Genomic DNA, 21019 nt, shown 5'->3' with positions numbered 1-21019 from the left:
TGTGTTAAGAGGCATCTAAATCTGTGAGAGGAATATTGCATGCTAATTTTTGGGCAGTGCTTTCACTAATGTCAATCATTGTATTGTATCTCCAGCACCTATACCCTCCACCACAAACTGACAGGCAAGCAATTATCAAAAGTAACAGAACTTTATTAACAATTTCTTAGTTGTTGAGTTTTAAGAAAAATGCAGTTAGTTGACTTTACCAAAATACTTCAGTTTTCCTGCAGGATCCGGAATTATCTGTTTAAAAGAGAGAAAGTGTCATAAAGAAAACCCAGTTAGTTGTGCTGTTTTGCGACATATATGCTAAATATACTGAAATGGTGCCTAGCTGATTAAGAAGTGTGTATTAATGACACAACTCTGAAATGATTTCCCTAAATTAACATCTGTGCTCAATTAACCAAGTCACCATATTCACAAAGCATCTTCAGGTCTGATCTATCCGTATTTAGAAAGCATGGCTATAGATGTAAATGCACTTTGGTATGGCTGCATGCATGTGTGCACTCACACATGTACACAAGCTTACTTGAACATACTGTTGATTTTTCATATATTAATTTTCCTAAAATATTTTATCCGACCTTTCTTTTAAATAAGAGAGAGAAAACTCTACCAAAATCTATTATAGTTTTTATAGCTACACAACTTCTATAAATTATCCAGTCTTACATAAATACAGTGGACCCTTCGTCCTGGTAGTGTATCACCATGCCCCATATTATTCAATGCCAGTGTGTGTGGATGTGCATGTTTCCACCACTAAATAATATGAGGCACTTTCATATACTGTATTGCTTTCATTACAACCTACTATGATGCTAGCTTCTTGTAGATCAACTCTGTAACATATAAGCTCCTTTTGAAAGTAGTCTTATCCCACCCACCCTGGCAAAAGTGAAACAGTACAAATTATATTCTAGAAAACCAAGGAAAATAGAAAAGGAGAAGTAAAAGGGAGTGCCTATCCATAATGTTCTGTCCCAAATAACTGAAATAATTAGTTCCTGATGCAGAATTGTATTTCTAAGGTTGTATTGTTACGAATGATCATTAAATTACTGCTGCATCTTTCAGGAACACTAGTGAAATATAGTGTGCCCACGTCATACGCGAGCATGCCATATGCGGCTTTCAGCTTATGCTGAAAGCTGTGCACTGGAAAAGGTAATGGTGTCCATGCCCGTGGCACACCACGGGCACAAGCCCCATTGTTTCTAATGGGGGTCCAACATATGTAATATTTCCCTTACGTGAGGAGGGGGGGTTCAGAACGGATCCCCCGTGTAAGGGAAGGGCACACTGTATTATTAACTTGAGTAGATGTTAACTATTTGGAGTTCAAGGACAATTCAGGCCCTAAATTCTACAAAGAGGGTAGCAGTGTGATGAAGCACATGAAATATCACAAAGGTCTCAAGCCAGTTTATTTTTTTCTTCAGGGGAGGCAATTAAGTAGCAAGTAGCACTCATATTATACCTGCTACTTTTGGTGTGGTAATGACATTCCTTACAACATACAACAGGAGCATTTTTCAAATGAGAATAATAACTGTTTTTCAAACAATAATATAGACTTAAACACAACTTACTGTTTCGCTGCCCGGCTTCCAACCAGCAGGGCAAACTGATAAGGCAAGGAAAGAAGACATTAATCTGATGGTTTCTAAAAAATTGCTGTCCTATTCATGTTTTGGAGATTAATGCAGCCAAATATCTATTATAAAGATGAGAAAACAGATTATGTCCTAAAGCCAAAACATAAAGACCAAAGCTAACTGGGGGAAAGGATATCCATAACACTTTCCACACTTTAATTTGCTTTTAATTACCATCTTTCCAAGGAAAAGTGAAATAGCCCAGCTATATCCATGAGTCTACAGTAAAACCAAATTGAAAAACTGCTGGTAAATTCCATTTTCACTCTCTTCAACAATTTGCTGAATTGATGATGTAAATAATCTTGAGAGAAATATAGAAAGCTTCTTCACTACAGATTTCTTATAGACTAATGTGTGTCGTCTGTTCATCATTGGAAACTTCTGCTTATAATGGCGGAGTTTTGTGACTGGGTTCTGGGGACTGTAAATCTAGAAAATTATTTTGCCTAACATGTAAATGCCCTACACCAATGATTCCCAAACTTTGGTCCTCCAGATGTTTTGGACTTCAGGTCCCAGAATTCCTGACTGTTGGCCAAGCTGGCTGGGGCTTCTGGGAGTTGAAGTCCAAAAAAGCTGAAGGAAAAAAGTTTGGGAATTACTGCCCTATACTTTTTGTAGAAATTCTTATCTGAACACAGGAAATGAAGATGGCAAAATGTTCACTGCTACCAATCCTTTTTAGATGGTTTCCAAACAGTACAGATAGGGAGAAAAAACTTCAACTTAACTTGGAAGTAACCCCTTACAATAACAAGCTGGCTGTGGAATAACAGCATGAATTACTTTCAAAAGTAACATTCCAGCTCTGCTGCAATTTCAGAGCTGCTAATCTTCAAATGGTGAGATTTTAATGTAAAAACTATAGGATACAAGTACAAGTCTAACAATTCTCATCATCAAAGTACTTAAAGGTGGATATACCTTCTCCATGTTTATCAGTGTACTGGAATGCTTGCACTAGACGAAGAGTTTCATCCACAGATCTTCCAACAGGAAGATCGTTCATAGTTATTTGTCGAAGAATTTTCTTGTCATCAATAATGAACAGGCCTCTGAGAAAACATGAAAAAATACAAGAGAAAAGTCAGTCCATTCACTTCACACATATAGCAAAATGAGTGCTCCTACTTCTTTAAATGCCAGATAACCCATGCCTGCCCACAGCAAAACACACATTGTAAGTACCTAGTTTTTTTTTAAGCCAAGTCTTCTGTGACGAATATAATGGGAAGTGGCAACAATCTGAAATGCTTAAAACCAGATGTGTTTGGAATTTTTCAGATTTTGGAATATTTTAATATACATAATGAGATATTTTAGGGATGGGACCCTAGTCTAAACATGAAATTAATTTATGTTTCGTATACAACTTATACACACAGCCTGAAAGTAATTTCATACAATATTTTTTTTAAAATGTGCATGATCCAAAGTTGTGTACACTGAACCATCAAAAAGCAAAGGTATCACTATCTCAGCCACTCGTGTGGACAATTTTGGATTTTGGAGTATTTCCAATTTTGGAATTCCAGATAAGGAGTACTCAACCTGTAATGGAAATAATAATGAACAAAGTTGGAAATAATCCTTAATTCTTCCATATTTACACCAGCAGGAGGAATAAGAAGTGAACAGTTGACAGTATACCTAAGAGCATGTCCTTGGTCTTCTAGATATACACCATAATCTTTTGAAATCTGGTGTGTCAAATCTGAAAGAAGTGGTATCTTTAAAGGTCCAAGTCCTCCTTGTTTTCGTGGTGTATTAATCCTATTGTAGAGAAAATCACCAAATATATCAGTAAGGATTGTTTCATACTTTTTGTATTTGTACATTGAATTTGTGATCTACAACCCTTTTTTTGCCCAAAATATAGATTACTACCACTTTTAGTTCCATAGATTAAACAAAAATTTACAAAAAGGTTACCATGTAGCACTGCCACTGACCTACATGTTTCTTTAAAGTAAATGTTTCATTGACTGTCACATCATATATGATTCTATGACACTTTCTGAATTCTTTTTACAAGAGTTGCAAATGTGAATTCCCTAAATGACTTTTCCCCCTAGCATCTAGTTCTGCACATGAGCTAGGGAATTTCACAAGCCTGATCCAGGCACATCTTTGCCACATCCTTATTTGCACAGTATTCCATACATACATGTTTACAGCCACCAAGTTCCTCACCTCATTCAGAGAACACATGCGAATGGGCACCCAAGGTTATGCAATAGTTGTGGCGACATAATGGCACACAAACAGAGTGAACTGGACTGGGTTCTAGGTTTCCTAAAATTCCTTGAAACAAGACTTTTGATTTGCTTATTCAACTCAAACAGTCAGCTATTACTGACATGTATTAAAATGGAGGGAATAAAAAAGGACATACCATGCTAAATGAGTGAACTGTGAATCTACAGAGCAAGCAATTACTTCAGCACCTATTGATCTGAATTCTTCAATTCTGTCACTGAAGGCAATTATCTCCGTTGGACACACAAATGTGCTAAATTAAAACAAAACAAAAGATTACATTCTAAATTTCAGAGAGCTAAAAGAACAGTTTATTTTTGTTACATCTCTTAAAGCACAGATAAACTGATTCCCTGAAAGCACAAATAAACTGCTCTAAACCACAGATAAAATGATTTCCTGAAAGTACTACATTTCCAACAATGTATAAAACAAGATTTGTTTTACGGTGACCTTTATATATAAATTAATTAACATTATCTTCTAAACATTTCTGATAGTGGTGATGCTGGAATAAAATCCATTCATATCATGTTTTCAAAGCATTTCCCACAGCTTACCTCACTGGATAGGTAGACTTTAGTTATATCACTCCAAGCTCAATTAAAATTATTCTTAGAATCTCAGAAATATTTATAAAATGCTACCCTTTGATCTAGAACATTAGGCAGCAAATTCTGGATTTTCATGGATAGAAAAATGGAACTGAGAGAGGAGAGATCTCCCTTTCTTCCTGTAGTCCCCCTGGCACCCCCTTCCCAAAACCGGCAAACCATCTGGAACTGATTTTGGTGTACCCCCAAAGTGCTGCAGTGGGGAAAAGAGGTGAACTATCACACTGGCGATAAACAACAGCTTGGCACTGGATTTAGGACAGTGATCTAATTTCACTTTCCCCTGTTCAGAAGTACAAATATGTCAGAGCCACAGTTACAAGATTTACAGCATGACCTGTCAACCTTCAACTCCTCCCTCCTCCATTTTAACATTTCCAACATGATAGAATAATAAAATCTTTAATAAAATCTTCTAGAGATATCTTTTAATTAAGAAATTTTACTCTCTAAAGTGTCAACAATATCTCCTATAAGCCCTTTGGGTAACACAAAACTTGTTTTGAAAATATTTATATATTACAATTGCAACAGTTTTGCTTACAAGTCAAGAGGATAAAAGAAGAAAACAAGGTATTTTCCTTCATAATCTGTCAATTTCAGCTCTTTAAACTCTCCATTGATGACTGCTGTTCCTTCCCAGTCAGGTGCAGGTTTAGAAACTGTAGATAAATAAATAAAAAGAACTCAATCAACTTTCCCCCAAACAAACACAGAATCTAGGTATACATGAGGGATTTTTAAAATCTGGTCAAAGAATATGAATTAAAAATGCTTCTTCATTGCTGTTCTTGTTACTGAAAAAATAATTTCCTTTTTATAGAGACAATCCTAGAAAAACTCAAGGGTGATATTATTTCAGGTGTGACTCTTATGATTTGCTGCAACACCACATATGTTCCTAGGAATTGGTCTACTAACAAATAAACTGGTGCACACTGCACTTATACCTTTCTCCTTATGAGATCCACATGTCAGGACAGATGTATAGGATCCAAAGGTACAGCTTTTATTGCAGGGAAACAATTACCTTTTCAAACCTTTCTCTCTGGTACAAAAATGCACAAGTTTCAATTAAAATAAACAGATGTTAGGTTCTGTTGAACTTGCTATATTTCAATTTACAAAAAGTTACTGCAGTAGGAACCTGGATTTTCAAACAATACCTGTCATACAGGCCTATTTTGCACATGATTTGGATATAATCTGGATTAGAAAAGGACTGAAAATACTTGAATTTAAATTGGTGTAGAAGAAATGTTGGCTGAACAGTAATGGCACTATAATGCAGTGCTGAAAATTTTCTTCAACCAGTTCAATAACATTCAGCCATGGGACGAATATGGTGGGCTGGGATTTGGTTCCAAGAGCAGCTATGAAGAAACTAGACAAGATCCTGAAGCATAAAGATATATCAATAAATACTAAAGTTAGGATTGTTCATGCCTCTGTATTTCCCATTTCTATGTATGGATGTGAGGTGAAAAGTGAAGGAAGCTGATAGGAAGAAAAAAAGTTCTGTGAATACTCTATAGACTGCTAAATAGACCCCCAAAACCAACGGGTGAGTCCTTGAGCAAATCAGGTCCAAACTCTCCATAGAAACAAAGATGACTAAACTGAGGTTGCTGTATTTTTGCCATTTTGCGAGAAGAAGGGACTTGCAAGAAAAGATTATAATGCTTGGTAAAGTTGAGGGCAATAGGAAAAGACCCTATACCAGATGGATAGATTCAATCAGAGACGCTGCAAGACCTGGAGGTCTCTCATTCATAGGGCTGCATAGGTCGAAGTCAACTTGAAGCCAGTTATTAACACCTTAGCCATTTGGCAATGCAAACTAAAAATCTATTATTTGCAATTCAGTCCTGTCGTCCCTCAAAAGACAGGAAAAGCTTCCAGAAATACAGTACTGTATATTCATTCAATGCGGTAATGCAGTAGCACACAATGTGCTTCTACCATTTTGAAATGATTTAAACTAACATGTTTTCTGGATGCAACAACTCTTTCCTTCAGTCTTCTGAACAAACTCTTGTCTCCTGCCTCTCTGCACTTTTAAACCAGTAAGGTTTGCATGACGTGTCCTCTCTCAAAAGTCTTTATCAACTTAGGCAAAGGAAAGCAAACACATGGAACAAATAAGGAGGTGTGCTGGTACTGCTTATTTCCACCCTGCTATGAGTGGAAGAGCAGGGAGAGAGGGGACTGGTGAATGCTTGGTTTTTCATTTTTAGACTGATAAACATTTCTGGCTTTACACTTGTTTTTTTCCCCCCAGGAAGGAAAGCTGATGAAGCCATACGCAAGCAGCCTGTGGCAATTCAGACAGAACAGATTTATTGTGGCACACATCTTCCTTGCTATTTGACGATTGCAGCAGTTTCTGCCACAAGAGAACTGTTAGTCATCCCAGTCTCTGCGCAGGCTTTCTGCCGCTCAGGCCCACGGGGTCATCTTCCCCCGCAACCAAGAAGCCGCATTTTAGCCAAATGCTTGTTCTTCCCTCCTCAGGAAGTCCCTCGTTCTGCAAAGGGACACGTCTGCCTTTCCCTCTTTGCTGCAGCTCCTAAATTGTACTCCTTGCTTCCAGAAGCTGCAAAACTGATAATCAGAATCAGTGGGGTTGTGTGTGCCAGAGGCAGCTGCGAGACAAATAATAATAATAATAATAATATGTATGAATTGTCACAGGCTACTTGCATGTGGCTTCATCAGCTTTCCTTCCTAAAACAATAAAAACATGAAGTTAGAAAAGATCAATAACAATAATGCTATTGTTGCTAAATAAGCAGGGTCAGCCCTGGTTAGTACTTGGATGGGAGACTCTTTGTCTGAGTCCTTGCTATGGAATTCTGGGAGTTGGAGTTTGTTGTGGGGCCCAGAGCGGAGTTCTGCTCCGCTCTGGGCCCCACAACAAACTCCAACTCCCAGAATTCCATAGCAAGGACTCAGACAAAGAGATAAAGCGCTGCCAAACCGGGTTATTTCCCCAGTGTGGATGCAATCTCATATCCTCCCCCCCTTTTAGGCCGAAGATGAGGCGATGGCGAGAGGGTCGTGGTGTTGTCGTCGTCCCCCTCCGCGGCCGCCATGCTCCCCCTGCTCCCTCTGGGCACGTACTCTTGGCCTTGCTGAGGTGGAGCGAGTGGTCCTTGACGGTCACCCTCCCCGCCTCGCCGGGGTACACCTCTCCCCCGGCGTAGTAGTGGCACTTCTCGTCGCCCCAGCCCTGCGAGGAGGCGGACTCTGACGCCGCCTCAGCCGCCATCATCATCGCCCCAGCAGCCGCCAAGAGGCAGAAAACGGCCGGCAACGGCGCCCTGAGGGAGGGCAACCGCCGCCTCGTCGCCCCCTCCGCCGCCATGGCCACCTCAGCAGCAGCAGCAGCAGCCTCGCCTGGGGAAAAGGAGGAGGATGGAGGCCTGGGGCCTCGGGGCGGACCCTGGTGGCGGAGCTGCGGCTGCTGGTGGTGGTGCTAGGGGCGGGCCCTGGGCCTACGAAGAGAGGGAGGCGCCCACCCTCGAGTTGCTGCCTGCCTGCCTGTCTGTCTCCCAAAATTGCCTTCATTCTTTCCCAGAAAACCAAGGCTAAAGTACGACACACTCTCCACATTCGCAGGGGTTAAGGGGCCACAGCAGGGACCCCGTGAATGTGGAAAACACAAAAGCAAACACGCAAATAACAGCAATAAACCACCACCACACTTTAAATAATTAATCAATAAAACTTTTATTCGCACCCCACTTTCCTGTGAAAGAACAGTCGAAGCGGCTAACAACGTCATTAAAAACATCCAGCATACGACATACTTTGTGTTTTTTGAAACCTGAGAGAACCCCACTCTCTGGGTCCTCCAGGGCAAACTCTTGTGGCTTGTCAGGCCTTGCAGGTTTATCACACAATGGGATTTAAAAAAACACACCTCCAAAACCTAAGAAGACACGCAAAAGCGTGTTTGGTTTTCAGACACATCAGGGCTGACGTGATGTTAAACCGGCAAGAAGGTTGACAAAATGAGATTCTTACGTTTAGGGTTTTCCAGAAGTAAAAAAGTTTTGTCAGCTTTCTAGCAGGGTTAATGTCACGTTAATGCACCTTGACAGGGATGTCGTTTGAAAATCAATTGTGCTTTTGCGTGTCTTTTCTGTTTTCTGTCTGGGTTAAAGTTGGGTTAACCTGGAAGTTGTCCGATAATAAATTTGCTTTTGTGGGGTTTTCTTCACTTTAAATCCCATTTTTGCACAGGATCCTTCCCATGTGATAAACCCCATCGACCATAGAATTACACGGGTTGACATCTATGGAGTGTTGTCTCTAGGAATCTCTAGGTTCTCCAGTACAACTATCTACATTTGTAGCCAGATGTTGACCAGCGCAATTCTGTGGTTGCCTAGTGAAATGCTCTCTCTAGGAATCTCTTCTAGGTCCTTCAGTGAGACTTTGGGTTCAAGTTGACCATACACTTGCACTGGAGAGCCTAGATATCCCCAGAGAGAACATATTAATAAAATCAGTGAATAATCAAATCTGCAAAAGTCAAAGCCACAAATGTGAAGGGATAACTGTAGGATAAAAGGATTGGGGCGGATTATAAATGCCCCCCCAAACTCCACACAATGCACCAGTGGCACCCCTAGGATTGGTGTCACCCCCCCATTAACCTCCACCTCCTCCCATTTCACACCATACAGACTCCTTAGCCATGCTTTTTTGCACCAATGTTACTCTTCAGTCATCGTTCCCATACACTGATGAACATCATGCTGATAGTTGTGACAAAAACAACTAGACAAATAAAAATTATACCTTCAAATTACAATCTCGTACGCACAGCCTAAATGTATTAAATGACTTAATTGTACCTAAATTAAATGTACTTAAGTGACTTAAAAGAAGGAGAAGTGAAGATAGGAGGAAGTGTATTTCTTCATGGCAGCATATTGGACATGGTGGCCCTTGAGGCCTCATATGATTCTATGATTCTATAAACACTGACAATCTAAGATATGTGGATGATACCATATTAGTAGCAGAAAACATCATGGACTTGGAACAATTATTAGGGAAGGTCAAGGAAGAAAGTGTAAAGGCAGGCTTATTATTATTATTATTATTATTATTATTAACCTTTATTTATAAAGCGCTGTAAATTTACACAGCGCTGTACATGCAATCTTTTTAATTGGATGGTTCGCTGCCCTCAGGCGTACAATCTAGAAAGACACGACTCAAAAGGAGAAGGGAGTGGTGGTGGGGAAGGGGCCTTTCTAGTAGGATAATACATATAAAATACATAGCAATACAGGAAATGATTCAATAAACAGACAACAAAAGAGCATCAAATAGCAAGTGACAATTATGCAATGCTTACTGCTGAACATAAAGAAAACAAAAATAATGATCACAGAGGATCTACGTAAATTCAACCTAGATAATGAGGACCTCAGTATAGTTAAAGGTTTCCTGTACCATGGATCAAACATTGATCAGAATGGAGACTGAAGCCAAGAGATAAGAGGAAGACTAGGAATGGTAAGGGCAGCCATGAAAGAATAGACAAGGTCCTAAAGTGTAAAGATACATGAGCACTAAAGTTAGAATTGTCTAGACCACTATATTCACCATCACCATGTCTGGATGTGAGAGCTGGACAGTGAAGAAAGCTGACAGAAAGAAATTTAACTCATGTGGTGCTGGAAGAGAGTGCTGAGGATACTGTGGACAGCCAGAAAGACAAACAAATGGATCTTGAACAGATTAAGTTTGAATTCTCTTTTGAAACCAAGATGATGACATTGAGGCTGTTGTACTTTGGCCACATCTTGCAAAGGCATGACTTGCTAGACAATAATGCTAGGGAAGTTAAGGCAGTAAAAAGAGAGGAAGACCGCATGTCAGATGGATAGACTCAATCAGGGAGGTCACAGGCCTTAATTTATAGGTCCCAAAGCAGAGCAGTCGATAGGGGATCTTGGAGATGTGTTATCTACAGGATCGCCATGAGTTGGAGCCAACTTGTGGGCAGTTAACAACAAGAAAAAACTCCTGTGAAATTCATGGGGTTGCCATAAGTCAGTAGGTGACTTGAACTCACATGTACAAACAAATACTAACAGCAGTTGACCAGTCACTGTTTGTTGTCCTCTCTCAGAATGAAGTTTACAAAAATAAGAACAGTACAGCCCTTGTTTACAAAAGAACAATGCTTACCATTATGATTTGAATCTTGTAGCTTTTGGGAATAAAATATCAGACCAGAAAGGAAGACGAGGAGGGAAGAAAGAATATTACAGCAAAATCATTCATCTTATAATTATAGTTGATTGTTATGTGCCTTTGGGATGATTCTGATTTATGGCGAACCTATCCCAGGGCTTTCTTGGTGAAGTATCTTAATCATTGCTTTGCCATTGCCTTCCTGTTAGGGTGCAAGAGTGCAGCCAGCTCAAGGTCACCCAGTGTGTTTTCATGGCTGCTTTCTCACACTGGTTCTCAGTGTTTTTTAGTATAGTGTTTTCAGTAAAGACATACAATTGATGATATTATGATGATTTAATACTATAGAACATTTCTTAGAAATTAAATATAAGTCACTAGCAAAAACTATGAATGTGCATGATGTTATGTGTGTTCAAGCTGACTTTGACTTATGGCAACCATATCCTAGGGTTTGCTTGGCATGGTATCTTCAAAGTAGGTTTGCCACTGCCTTCCTCTTATGCTGAAAGAGTGTGACTTTCCCAAGGTCATGGAATCTTAGAATTTTAGAGATGGAAGGGACCGCAAGGGCCATTTTGTTCAATTCACTGCCATGCACTACTAAAGCACTCCTGAAAAACGCCCCTCCAACTTCTGTTTAAGGATGTCCTAATATAGAGAGAGTCCAGCACCCTCCAAGGCAGTCTGTTCCACTGTCATACAATTCTTACATTTAAAAAGTTCTTCCTAATGTTTAGGTAGAATTTCTTTTCTTGTAATTTGTACCCAGTTGTTCATGTTTTTGTATCTAGAGCAGCAGAAAACAAACTCACTACATCTTCTACATGGCACCCCTTCTGCTGTTTAACAATGCCTATCATGTCTCCTCTTGGTCTTCCCCAAGCTAAATATCCCTGACTTCCATAGCCATTCTTTATAAGACTTGGTTGGCAATTTTGGTCTCCTGTCTCTGAACATATTCTGGCTTCTCAATATCCTCCTTGAACTGTGGTGACCAGAACTGAATACAGTATTCCAGGTGAAGTTTGAACAAAGCAGAGTGGTACTACTACTACAATGGCTCATGACACTGTTTTGGTCACTGCATCACATGGTTGACTCAAATCCCTAGATTCTCTACTAAGATCCTTTTCACATGTATGTATTGCATTCAAGCCAGGTGTAACCCCTCCAGTGGGTTTCCATGGCTGAACATGGATTCACATCTTGGTCTCCTGGAGTCCTTTGTCCACTTAAACCACTACACCAGTCTTGCACTGGCTACTTTGAAACTGAAACTGAAAAGAGTATTTCAACAGATATATGGCATTCTTTGTCTTATATTAAAGAAAATCTTATATTAAAGAAAATCTAGAATGTACAGGTATATCTGTTACCCTAGGGAATAAAACTATTTAGTTCCAAGGAGCTATTATGCTCAGTAGAATGGATATAATTAAAATTACCAGTTGTGAGATTAAATGCTTTGGCTCTCAGTAAGGCATACTATAGATCGAGTTGTGCAGTGACTGCAAAATGTCTCTAAATAGGAATTCCACACAAATAAAGATTTGGTTTGCTAAGCAACATTAGCTTTTAAATAATTTATCTTGTCTACAGACAAATTCTGGCAATGTCAATTTGTTAAACAAAATTAAAAAATAAGATGAATGAACAAAAGAGAAAAAATATCTTTTTTTGCACTTTATTTAGAACACATTTCTGATTATTGCATTTGAACTTATGGGTGATACATGTTCATATTTTTCAGATCTGGTCATGGCTCAACAAAACACACAGGGAACTTAGTTGATCTGATTTTTCTGATGCTCACAAGGAATAGATCAATAATTTCAGATATAGTACAAGCTGAATAGTCCCCATGGAAGAGAATTTGGATCATCCCAGTTATACACAATACTATCTGTGTATATTATACAAGCAGGACCTGCACCAAAAAATGGGAATGCCTAGAGATGGACTTGAAAAATGCTCATGAAAAACAACAGAGAAATAAAAGATTAATAGAGCTGGCACTGGGTGCAGCTGTGTCCACCTTATCACCATCATGCCTTCTAAAAAAATAAACCAATAACCAAAATGGAAAAGGAAAGAACAAAGTCAAGAAAATGGAAAAGGAGAGACAAAAATAGACATAAAAATCAAAATAAGACATGGGATGCTCTTGAATAAAGCACATGGAGCACTCTACTGTGTTGTACTTTTCAGTGCGGCACCCATTTTTTTATTTTAGGAAGCCCTGATCATGGTCCTCCATTCCATTCTATTCTATAACATTCCAGTTGGTGAGCATTCTGTGACTACTAAATATTTAATCTGCATTCAGCAGTTGCGGGAGGTGGAGCACTTTCTTAATTTGTAACATAAAGAATTTCCAAGAGATTTTCTGAAAAATTTAAGCTTCCCCTAAACATGCTGATAGCTTCCTCTTATGCTTAGATGTACCATTACATAAGGCACTTGGATAGTGAATTTCCTATACAAGTAGGGACATGACACACTATTGATGCTAGAGGTCCAATAACTCCAACCCTATTCCCACTTACTACCATTTCTTCTCCTGTTCACCCAGTAATACAAAGAGTCTGTCCTCACTGAGCATGTTCAGTCATAGTTTTGCCACTTTCCTCCAATTTTACTTGTTTATGTTTCTTATTCTCTGTTTTGTTTATTCCCTTTTCATTTTGGCATCTATAGCTGCAGTGTAATAAAATTGTGTTAAGAAATGTTAATTGGTTGTATAATATCAGGTAGTGACTTATTCAAAGAGGGTTCTTTTATACTGTTCCTTTAATGCAGCCTTCTCTCCCCAGCACCCCTGGGAAATGTTGGGCTATAGCTCCCAAATCTATCATGAGGGTGGCTGCGTCTACACTGCAGAATTAATGCAGTTTGACACTGCTTTATCTGCTATGGCTCAATGCTATGAAATTCTGGGATTTGTAGTTTTGTGAGATATTTAGTCTTTTTTGTCAGAGAGCTCTGGTGCTGCACCAAACTACGCGTCCCAGGATTCCATAGGATGGGGCCATGACATTTCAAATCATGCCAAACTGCATTAATTCTGCAGTGTGGCAGAAGCTTATAACAGCCGAAGAAAGCCATTTTAATATCTATGTATTGATGCTTTCCTTCCATTATTTATATCACTGAATTCTTATGGAGTTCTTTTGGGGTCCCTTGCTTTGTCCCCCTCCCCCCAATTCTAGAGACTTATTTAGGCATTGTAAACTTCAAAATGTCCAAATCTGCTGTTATCTCTCTATTGTGATACTGTGATTTTGGTTACATAACACTGGAAGATGTAAACCAGTATTATGAAGAACTATTATTAAAATATTCCTCCATGGAGTCCTCTTGCACCATATTTCAATAATTTAGCCATGTACTCCTCCAGAGTCAGTCATTCTGTTTCCCATTCCACCTGTAGGTTGTGGTGGTGGTTGTGTTTCTCATTGAGGATTCTATGACAAAATCATTAGTCCTTCATGGAATCCTTAGCTCATTGAAGGTGATATATTGTCAAAACAGTTTCTCTGACTACCATTCATTTCCATATATGATTCAAAGTGCCGGTTATGTCCTCTAAAGCCTTGTACGACTTAAGTTCAGATTGTATGAAAAACCATATCTCTGTATATGAGCCTGCACAAATTTTAAGATCTTTGGGGGAGGGCTGTCTCTCATTCCCGCTGCTGGGTGGACTTGATAAGAACATGACAAAGAGTCTTCTCAGTGTCTCCTGTTAGGCTGTGGAATTCTCTCCCATGGGAGATAAGGCTGGACCTCTCTCTGCTTTTCTGTCTGGCAGGTAAAAACTCAACAGCTATTTGGTGAGTACTTGGTTAAGCACAAAAGTCTTTTAATGAGGTGTGTGTATACTGTTCATATATTGTTATTGTCATTTTCACTGTTTTAAAGTATTGATGTTTCCCAGTACAGTATATTTAATTGCTTAAAAACTTTTTAAATAATTATTCTCTTTAGATGTACTCTGTTTTAATTCATGTTGTGAGCTGCATTGATCCCATGTCAAGAGAAAGGTGGCATATTAAATAAATATATAACGTCTATGACTATGAATATGTTAATTCCACATTGGTCTATTTTCAATATTCTCCATCTCCGGGGGGGGGGGGGGTGTTCCATCAATTTGTAAAAATATTTATTTTATTTTATTTACATCCTGCCTTTCTCCCAGTAAACAGCAAATCCAATTAAAATATTAATTTAAAATAAAGAAACATTCAACGCATATTGCATATTAAATATACAATAATCCTGTTGAACAGCCTTCTGTCCCAACCATTTAAAGGCTGAAGGCCTATCTAAAGAGAAGCTGCCTGTTGGTGAAAAGTGAAGAGAGAGAGGGCCAATCAAGTCTCCCTTTTTTAGAATGTGTTTCATAGTTTAGGAGCAGCCACAAAGAAGGTTCTCTCCTGTGTCCTTATGCAACAAGGCTGTGAGGTTGAAAAGTCTCCTCTGAAAATCATAAGATTTAGACAGATTTTCACTTCTGCAAATCTTAGGGTCACACCAAGCATTCTGATACCTCCCTTTCTTCCATAATGACATTGTGCTTATATGGAGCTGGACTTGGATAATTGAGTTCATAGTGATATAATGATAATACTTCAGTTATGGCCTAAGCAGAAAAGCAAATTTATGAGAAATTTTGCATGCACACATGCCAATTTTGACATGCACTATGTGCTAGTGTTGTGGCACAAACCAAGATGCCAACTCTGCCTGCACATTTAGCCAGGAAATGTCATCACAAGACTAATGGCATCACCCACAATATTAGGGGGACCTTCACATGCTCATCCTCCAATGTGATTTATGCTATACTATATCATCAGTGCTCACCAGCACTCTATATTGGGCAAACAGGCCAGTCCCTGTACCAGAGAATAAATGGACATAAATTAGACATTAGGAATGGGAATACACAAAAACTGGTGGGAGAACATTTCAGTCTCCCTGGGCATTCCATCTCAGACCTCAGAACAGCTGTCCTTGAACAAAAGAACTACAAAGGTAGATTGAAAAGGGAAACAGCAGAATTAGAATTATGGATGGAATTCATCCATAAACTACAGTCCCTCAGCAATGGATTGAACAGGGACAATTGCGTCCTGCCTGACTACACACATTTTAACACTATCTGACCCCATGCTCATGGGGGTGTCCTAAACTCATCTATTCTCTTCACATGCAGGCTAGTTTCCAAGGTCAAACTGATCTTGCCACCTCATTTCCATATCCAGTTGGCTATGTCTTTGCCCACAAATGACCATCATTAAAACTGGACTTGCTACTTCATTTCTATACCCAAAGGATTTTAAATGTGAATTAACATTCTCACATACCTATGGGGTATATATGTCTGTCCCTGGCTTCCACTCTACTAAAAGCATCTGAGGAAGTAGACTGAAGCCTATGAAAGGTAATGCTGCTAACTTTTTTCTTTCAGTTTGTCTCAAAGGTACTACAAGATCCCTCTAAGACATACTGATTCTATGGACTGACATGGCTATATCTTTGAATTCTAAGATAGAAATAGGCCCGTTCCGCACGGGCAGAAAGTACATGCGCGGCACGTACTAGGGTTAGAAAGGGGCATCCTTTCCGGACGCCCTTAACCCTAGTACGCGCTGAGCTCGTACAAAATGGCGGCGCCCATTCTACATGGGTGCCGCCATTTTGACGTAGCAGACGCTTAGCATCCGCACGTCTCGGCACCATTATGACGCTGCGTGCGCCATTGGCGCCTTGCGGCATCATAAGGGCGTCGCAAGAAGAAGCTGCATTTTGCAGCTTCTTTTTGTTGTGCAGAGTCGTCACACGGTTTGACCGCTGGGACTCCTCCGTGCAACAAATGACGGCACTGGCAGACTGTCCTTTTTGGGCAGTCTGTAAAGCGCCTATGGCCCATTCCGCACGGGTGGAAAGTACGTGCACGGCACATACTAGGGTTAGAAAGGGGTGTCCTTTCCGGACACCCCTAACCCTAGTATGTGCCAAGCGTGTACAAAATGGCGGCACCTCTTCTACACGGGTGCCACCATTTTGACGTCTTAGCATCCGCATGTCTCGGCGCCTTTATGATGCCGCAAGTGCGCCATTGGCACCTTGCGGCATCATAAGGGCGCCACAAGAAGAAGCTGCATTTTGCAGTTTCTTTTTTGTTACATGGAGGAGTTGTGTGGTTTGGCCGCTGGGGCTCCTCTGCGCAGCAAATGATGGCGCTGGCAGACTGCCCTTTTTTGGCGGTCTGTAAAGCGCCATAGTTACATTACTTACCTATATCTCTCATTTTTTCAAAAAATAATTTAATTTGAAAATTTGATATTTACCATTACTAGCTCTCATGTGTGAGAACCATATGGTACTGTATTCACTAGCATATGGTAAAGCAGCAAGATTTTTTAGTGCCACATGACTGGACATTAAATTCCATCTAGCACAAGTTATTGCTTGAGCACTAACAGGGGGCAAAACTACCTCTTTCTTGAATTTTGATAAACAAAACATACTAATGCCAAATGAGTGAAAGTGGAAATCATTACTGCTACTATATGATACATTTAGGTTCACTGTATTAGTTATTATGAATAATGGCAAGGAAAGCAGTTTTAAATACATCTTTTCTGCTCTGAAAAAAGCTTGTTATTTATTGGACAAAGCTAGAATATTGTGACTAGTATACTATCATGTCTTAACATGCCATGTGTTTCTGTCTTCACTATAATCCTTGGGTGGGATAAAGAACCATGTATATATAGGAATGGTTCCAGTAAAAGAGAAGGAAAGTGACAAACTCAATGTGAAGTCGAAGGCTTTCATGGCCATCATCCATAGTTTTTTTGTGGGTTTTTTGGGCTATGTGGCCATGTTCTATAAGAGTTTATTCCTGATGTTTTTCCTGTAGCTGTGGCTGGCTTGGCAAACTCAAGTCAGTCAATCTTTAGTGTTTTCCATCATCGTGTCTGTGTAACATATATATGAGTCTGAGCCTACACACAAAAAAACTTTGAAAAGATCCAGATTCCAACTGCAATCCTGTTCCTTCTATCTTATGTACATGTTTATATTGCTCATTGATTTCTACTTTGTTCACCACTACACTTGGGGCTTTCATTTAGTGGCTTATATTTTGGCATGTTGTATTGGTTTACATAATCTTTGGTCTTTTGGGCCTGATTTTTTTTTTAACAGAGGGAGTATTCTGATTTGCTTAGCTCTATTTGAGACTCTTTCAGGTTGAGTTTATTTGTCATACCGAGATGTAAACTCTACATCTATCTGTGTGACTTCCCCATAATCAACATTCTTCACTGATGGACCCACATCTCTCATCTTAGAGAGTATGCTCCTTCCCCCCCAGATATTATGCTCAATATGGGTGCCTATAAACCAGAATAGGAAATACATTGATGTGATTTTCAGATTCAGGGTTGATGGTTGCAGAGCAGCAATTTCTCCATATTAACATGTTGGTTGTGATTATGATGACTGAGATCAGCTGACCCTCCATCCCCTTCTCATGGACTGTATGACAAAGATAATGTTAGAAAGTACCAAAGCAAGGTAGTATTTCAGGAAACAAGGGGACATTCATTCCATCTCTTGTTACTCATTTGGCTCTTGTGTGTCTGTCATCAGATATTTCTGATACCCATTCACATAGCAAGGGGGGAGAATAGATGGACAGACTGGCTGAGTTGGTTTGACAAGGAGGATATGAGTGGATCCTCAGCTTGATGCTCTGTCACTCTCTCTTCTGTCACCGAGGAAAGGTACACATAAACTTGTTCTCATGTTATAAAAAAGAAGACTTGGGGTTTTCTTTGTTACCTTGTTGCAGCAGTGCTTCCTTGGTCCTGGCATCCTTGTTGGCCTCACTATTCATGTTTCTAGAAGTTAAACATTTCCTTTGTTGTCTCCAGAATATCCTCTCATATAGGTCTCCTTCATCGCCACCATAAGTCTGCCTGTGGTAATCTCCTGGCTCACTATGCACCTGTTTCAGCACCTCAGCTCAGCATCATTAGATTATCACATCACAAGATGGCTTTTTTGATAGCTATAAGCACTGTAGTGCTAGTGCATTGTATACCTTAGATTGGGCCAAACATATATTACTCAACACAGAGACAAGGTGATGTCTAGTGATTCTTCTGACTTATGGTTGTAGCCTTTTGGCACCTCTTGATGTCTGCAGGGCATTGGTCTTTTATACTGAGTGAACTGTGCCTTTCCATGCCAGCCAGATGTTGTTTACCTGCCATTCTGAGCCAAATGAAGGGCAATCCTCGTGCTTACAAATATTTGCCAAGTGGGTTGCAAAAATCAACATTTTAGTCTAGAGAAAGCTGGCTAAGTTGCCACTTCCTGTACTTCCCTGTGGTCGCTCTATGAGAGATACGGCTGTTTTGACCACCTTTTAAAGGAGCACCAGAACTTGAGATAGAACTGTTGAGGTAGGACCACCTAGACTCAGATAAGAGAGTGCCTTGGAGGATTCTCATTCATCATCATAAATCAAAGCCAACTTGACAACAATTAACAACAAAACCACCTTGATGCTTGTGTCAAGGCAGATGAGACTTTTGGAAGAGCCATCAGCCCCCCCCCCCCCTTATGTGCTCATATGTGTAAGACACTGGGACCACAAAAAAGAAGACCACCCAGTTACCCTGTTACAAGCAGCGAGAAAAATGGTGACAGCGAGTGGAATAAATATATAAAGAGAATCATCACAAGGGGAAGCTAGTGGTATTATTTATTGTTTACACTGCTCCTACTATCTGCTATTGCTTATACAGTACTTGGTGTTATATGTATTTATAATTTCATCTGAAAAGGCTAAGAGGCTGTGTAGTGTCAGACTGGCCTCCAATTGCTCACTTTTGCTCCCTGCAATCTGTCATCTGATGCCTGAGGTGGTCACCTTACTTTGTGCAATGGTTAGGCCAGCTTTGGTATCTTTTTGTCGGCAGTTCCAGGAGCAACCCATCTTGTAGCACCCTTAAAGACATGGTGGAAGAGTCAAGAGTCCAACCAGGGACTTCCTGATTGCTTAGCTAATGCCCTACACATCCAGGAATATACAGTAATTGACAAATGTAGCTAAAGCAAAACAGAAGTTTGAATAACAGACACTGCATAAATACAAGTTATTAATCCATGTGAAAGTCTACGGAGTTTTACAATGAGTTTGAATTTTTTTCAGAAGCAAGTAAATATATTGTTATCTAGTGGTATGCAATGTTTCAATAGGTGGCAGTGTTCTCTTATTTTTACACTTAGATGGTAGCTTCCAAAGAGAAAAACTGTAAGATAATGGGCCAAGCCCAAATAACAACCAAAACTAAGTTGGACTATTGCAGTATCTTTTCTGTAGGGCTGCCTGGTGTGCTTCTGAGGGCAATTGGAGGAAATAATTGTTGTTTTCTTTAAAGCTTTACATGATTTTTGTGGGTCTGGGATATCTGAATGACTTCTGCTCATGCCTGCCCAATTAAAATTGTCTGGGAAAACTCTGCTCCACACCTTCCCAGCATCTGAGATGTGCTTCCTGACAGTGACAGGACATGGTTCCTTAGTAAGCGAGTATCAGCTCTAGAACTTCCTCCCTTGGAAAGCTTGCATAGACTCTCCTCCTCATAGCCTTCAGGAAGGAAACCTCATTTAACTGTGAATTTAAATATGTGGGCTACAATCCTATTGGGTAGTTACGTACACATAACTCTATATTTCTTTGTATTCACAATCCCTATGTATCCCTTCATTTAGGGGCTACATAGAGGGGAGGCCAAGAAAGTACCCTAATGCCCATTTACCAGGCAGCAGTCACTGCAATTGATGCGGATCTGTTCCCTTGTCACTCAGGAAGCAGCTGCCTGATGTTCTCACCTCCCCTTGTACAAGCAATCTCTGCTACAAAGTGAGATAGCAACAACGACCCTGTTTCTGCTTGTTACAACAGAGATCACTTGTGCAAGTGGGATGGAAATGTGTCATTTTTTGAGTGACAGGGCAGCAGACTCTCATTGATAGCAGAGGCTGCTGACCAGAAAGTGGGGATTCTTGGGTTGGGATTGGGCTGGAATTCAGTACACAGCTATGTAACTACCATGGCTACGTAACAATGTAGTGTATAGATTGTTCTGGCCATTGTTTTATTATGTTTATAAGTTGTTTTAGGGGCACTATATGAGGCTGAAAAGTGATTGTAAGCATATTAAA

General features: G+C 39.9%; 1 protein-coding gene across 3 annotated transcripts in view; it reads right to left on the bottom strand.

Moving 5' to 3' along the window:
• Window positions 1-132: 132 nt before the first annotated feature.
• LOC149319459 (peroxiredoxin-4-like) overlaps window positions 133-21019 on the bottom strand; it is a 32559-nt gene continuing 11672 nt past the window's right edge. The window contains exons 1-7 of one of the 3 annotated variants that reach the window (XM_089511752.1): window positions 7667-7962; window positions 5088-5205; window positions 4066-4182; window positions 3321-3443; window positions 2595-2725; window positions 1602-1636; window positions 133-246 (exon numbers count right to left, since the gene is read on the bottom strand). In XM_089511752.1, coding sequence (XP_089367878.1) covers window positions 196-246; window positions 1602-1636; window positions 2595-2725; window positions 3321-3443; window positions 4066-4182; window positions 5088-5205; window positions 7667-7910 — 819 coding nt within the window. In that variant the 5' untranslated portion in view covers window positions 7911-7962 and the 3' untranslated portion in view covers window positions 133-195. The other 2 variants (XM_089511754.1, XM_089511753.1) reach the window with 2 other exon arrangements.

This window comes from Sceloporus occidentalis, unplaced genomic scaffold (genome assembly GCF_023333645.1).
Source record: "Sceloporus occidentalis isolate IW3139 unplaced genomic scaffold, rSceOcc1.0.p SCAF_2, whole genome shotgun sequence".
Taxonomy (NCBI): domain Eukaryota; kingdom Metazoa; phylum Chordata; class Lepidosauria; order Squamata; family Phrynosomatidae; genus Sceloporus; species Sceloporus occidentalis.
The sequence above is the reverse complement of the archived record's forward strand: the minus strand, read 5'-3'. Positions and strand labels throughout refer to the sequence as shown.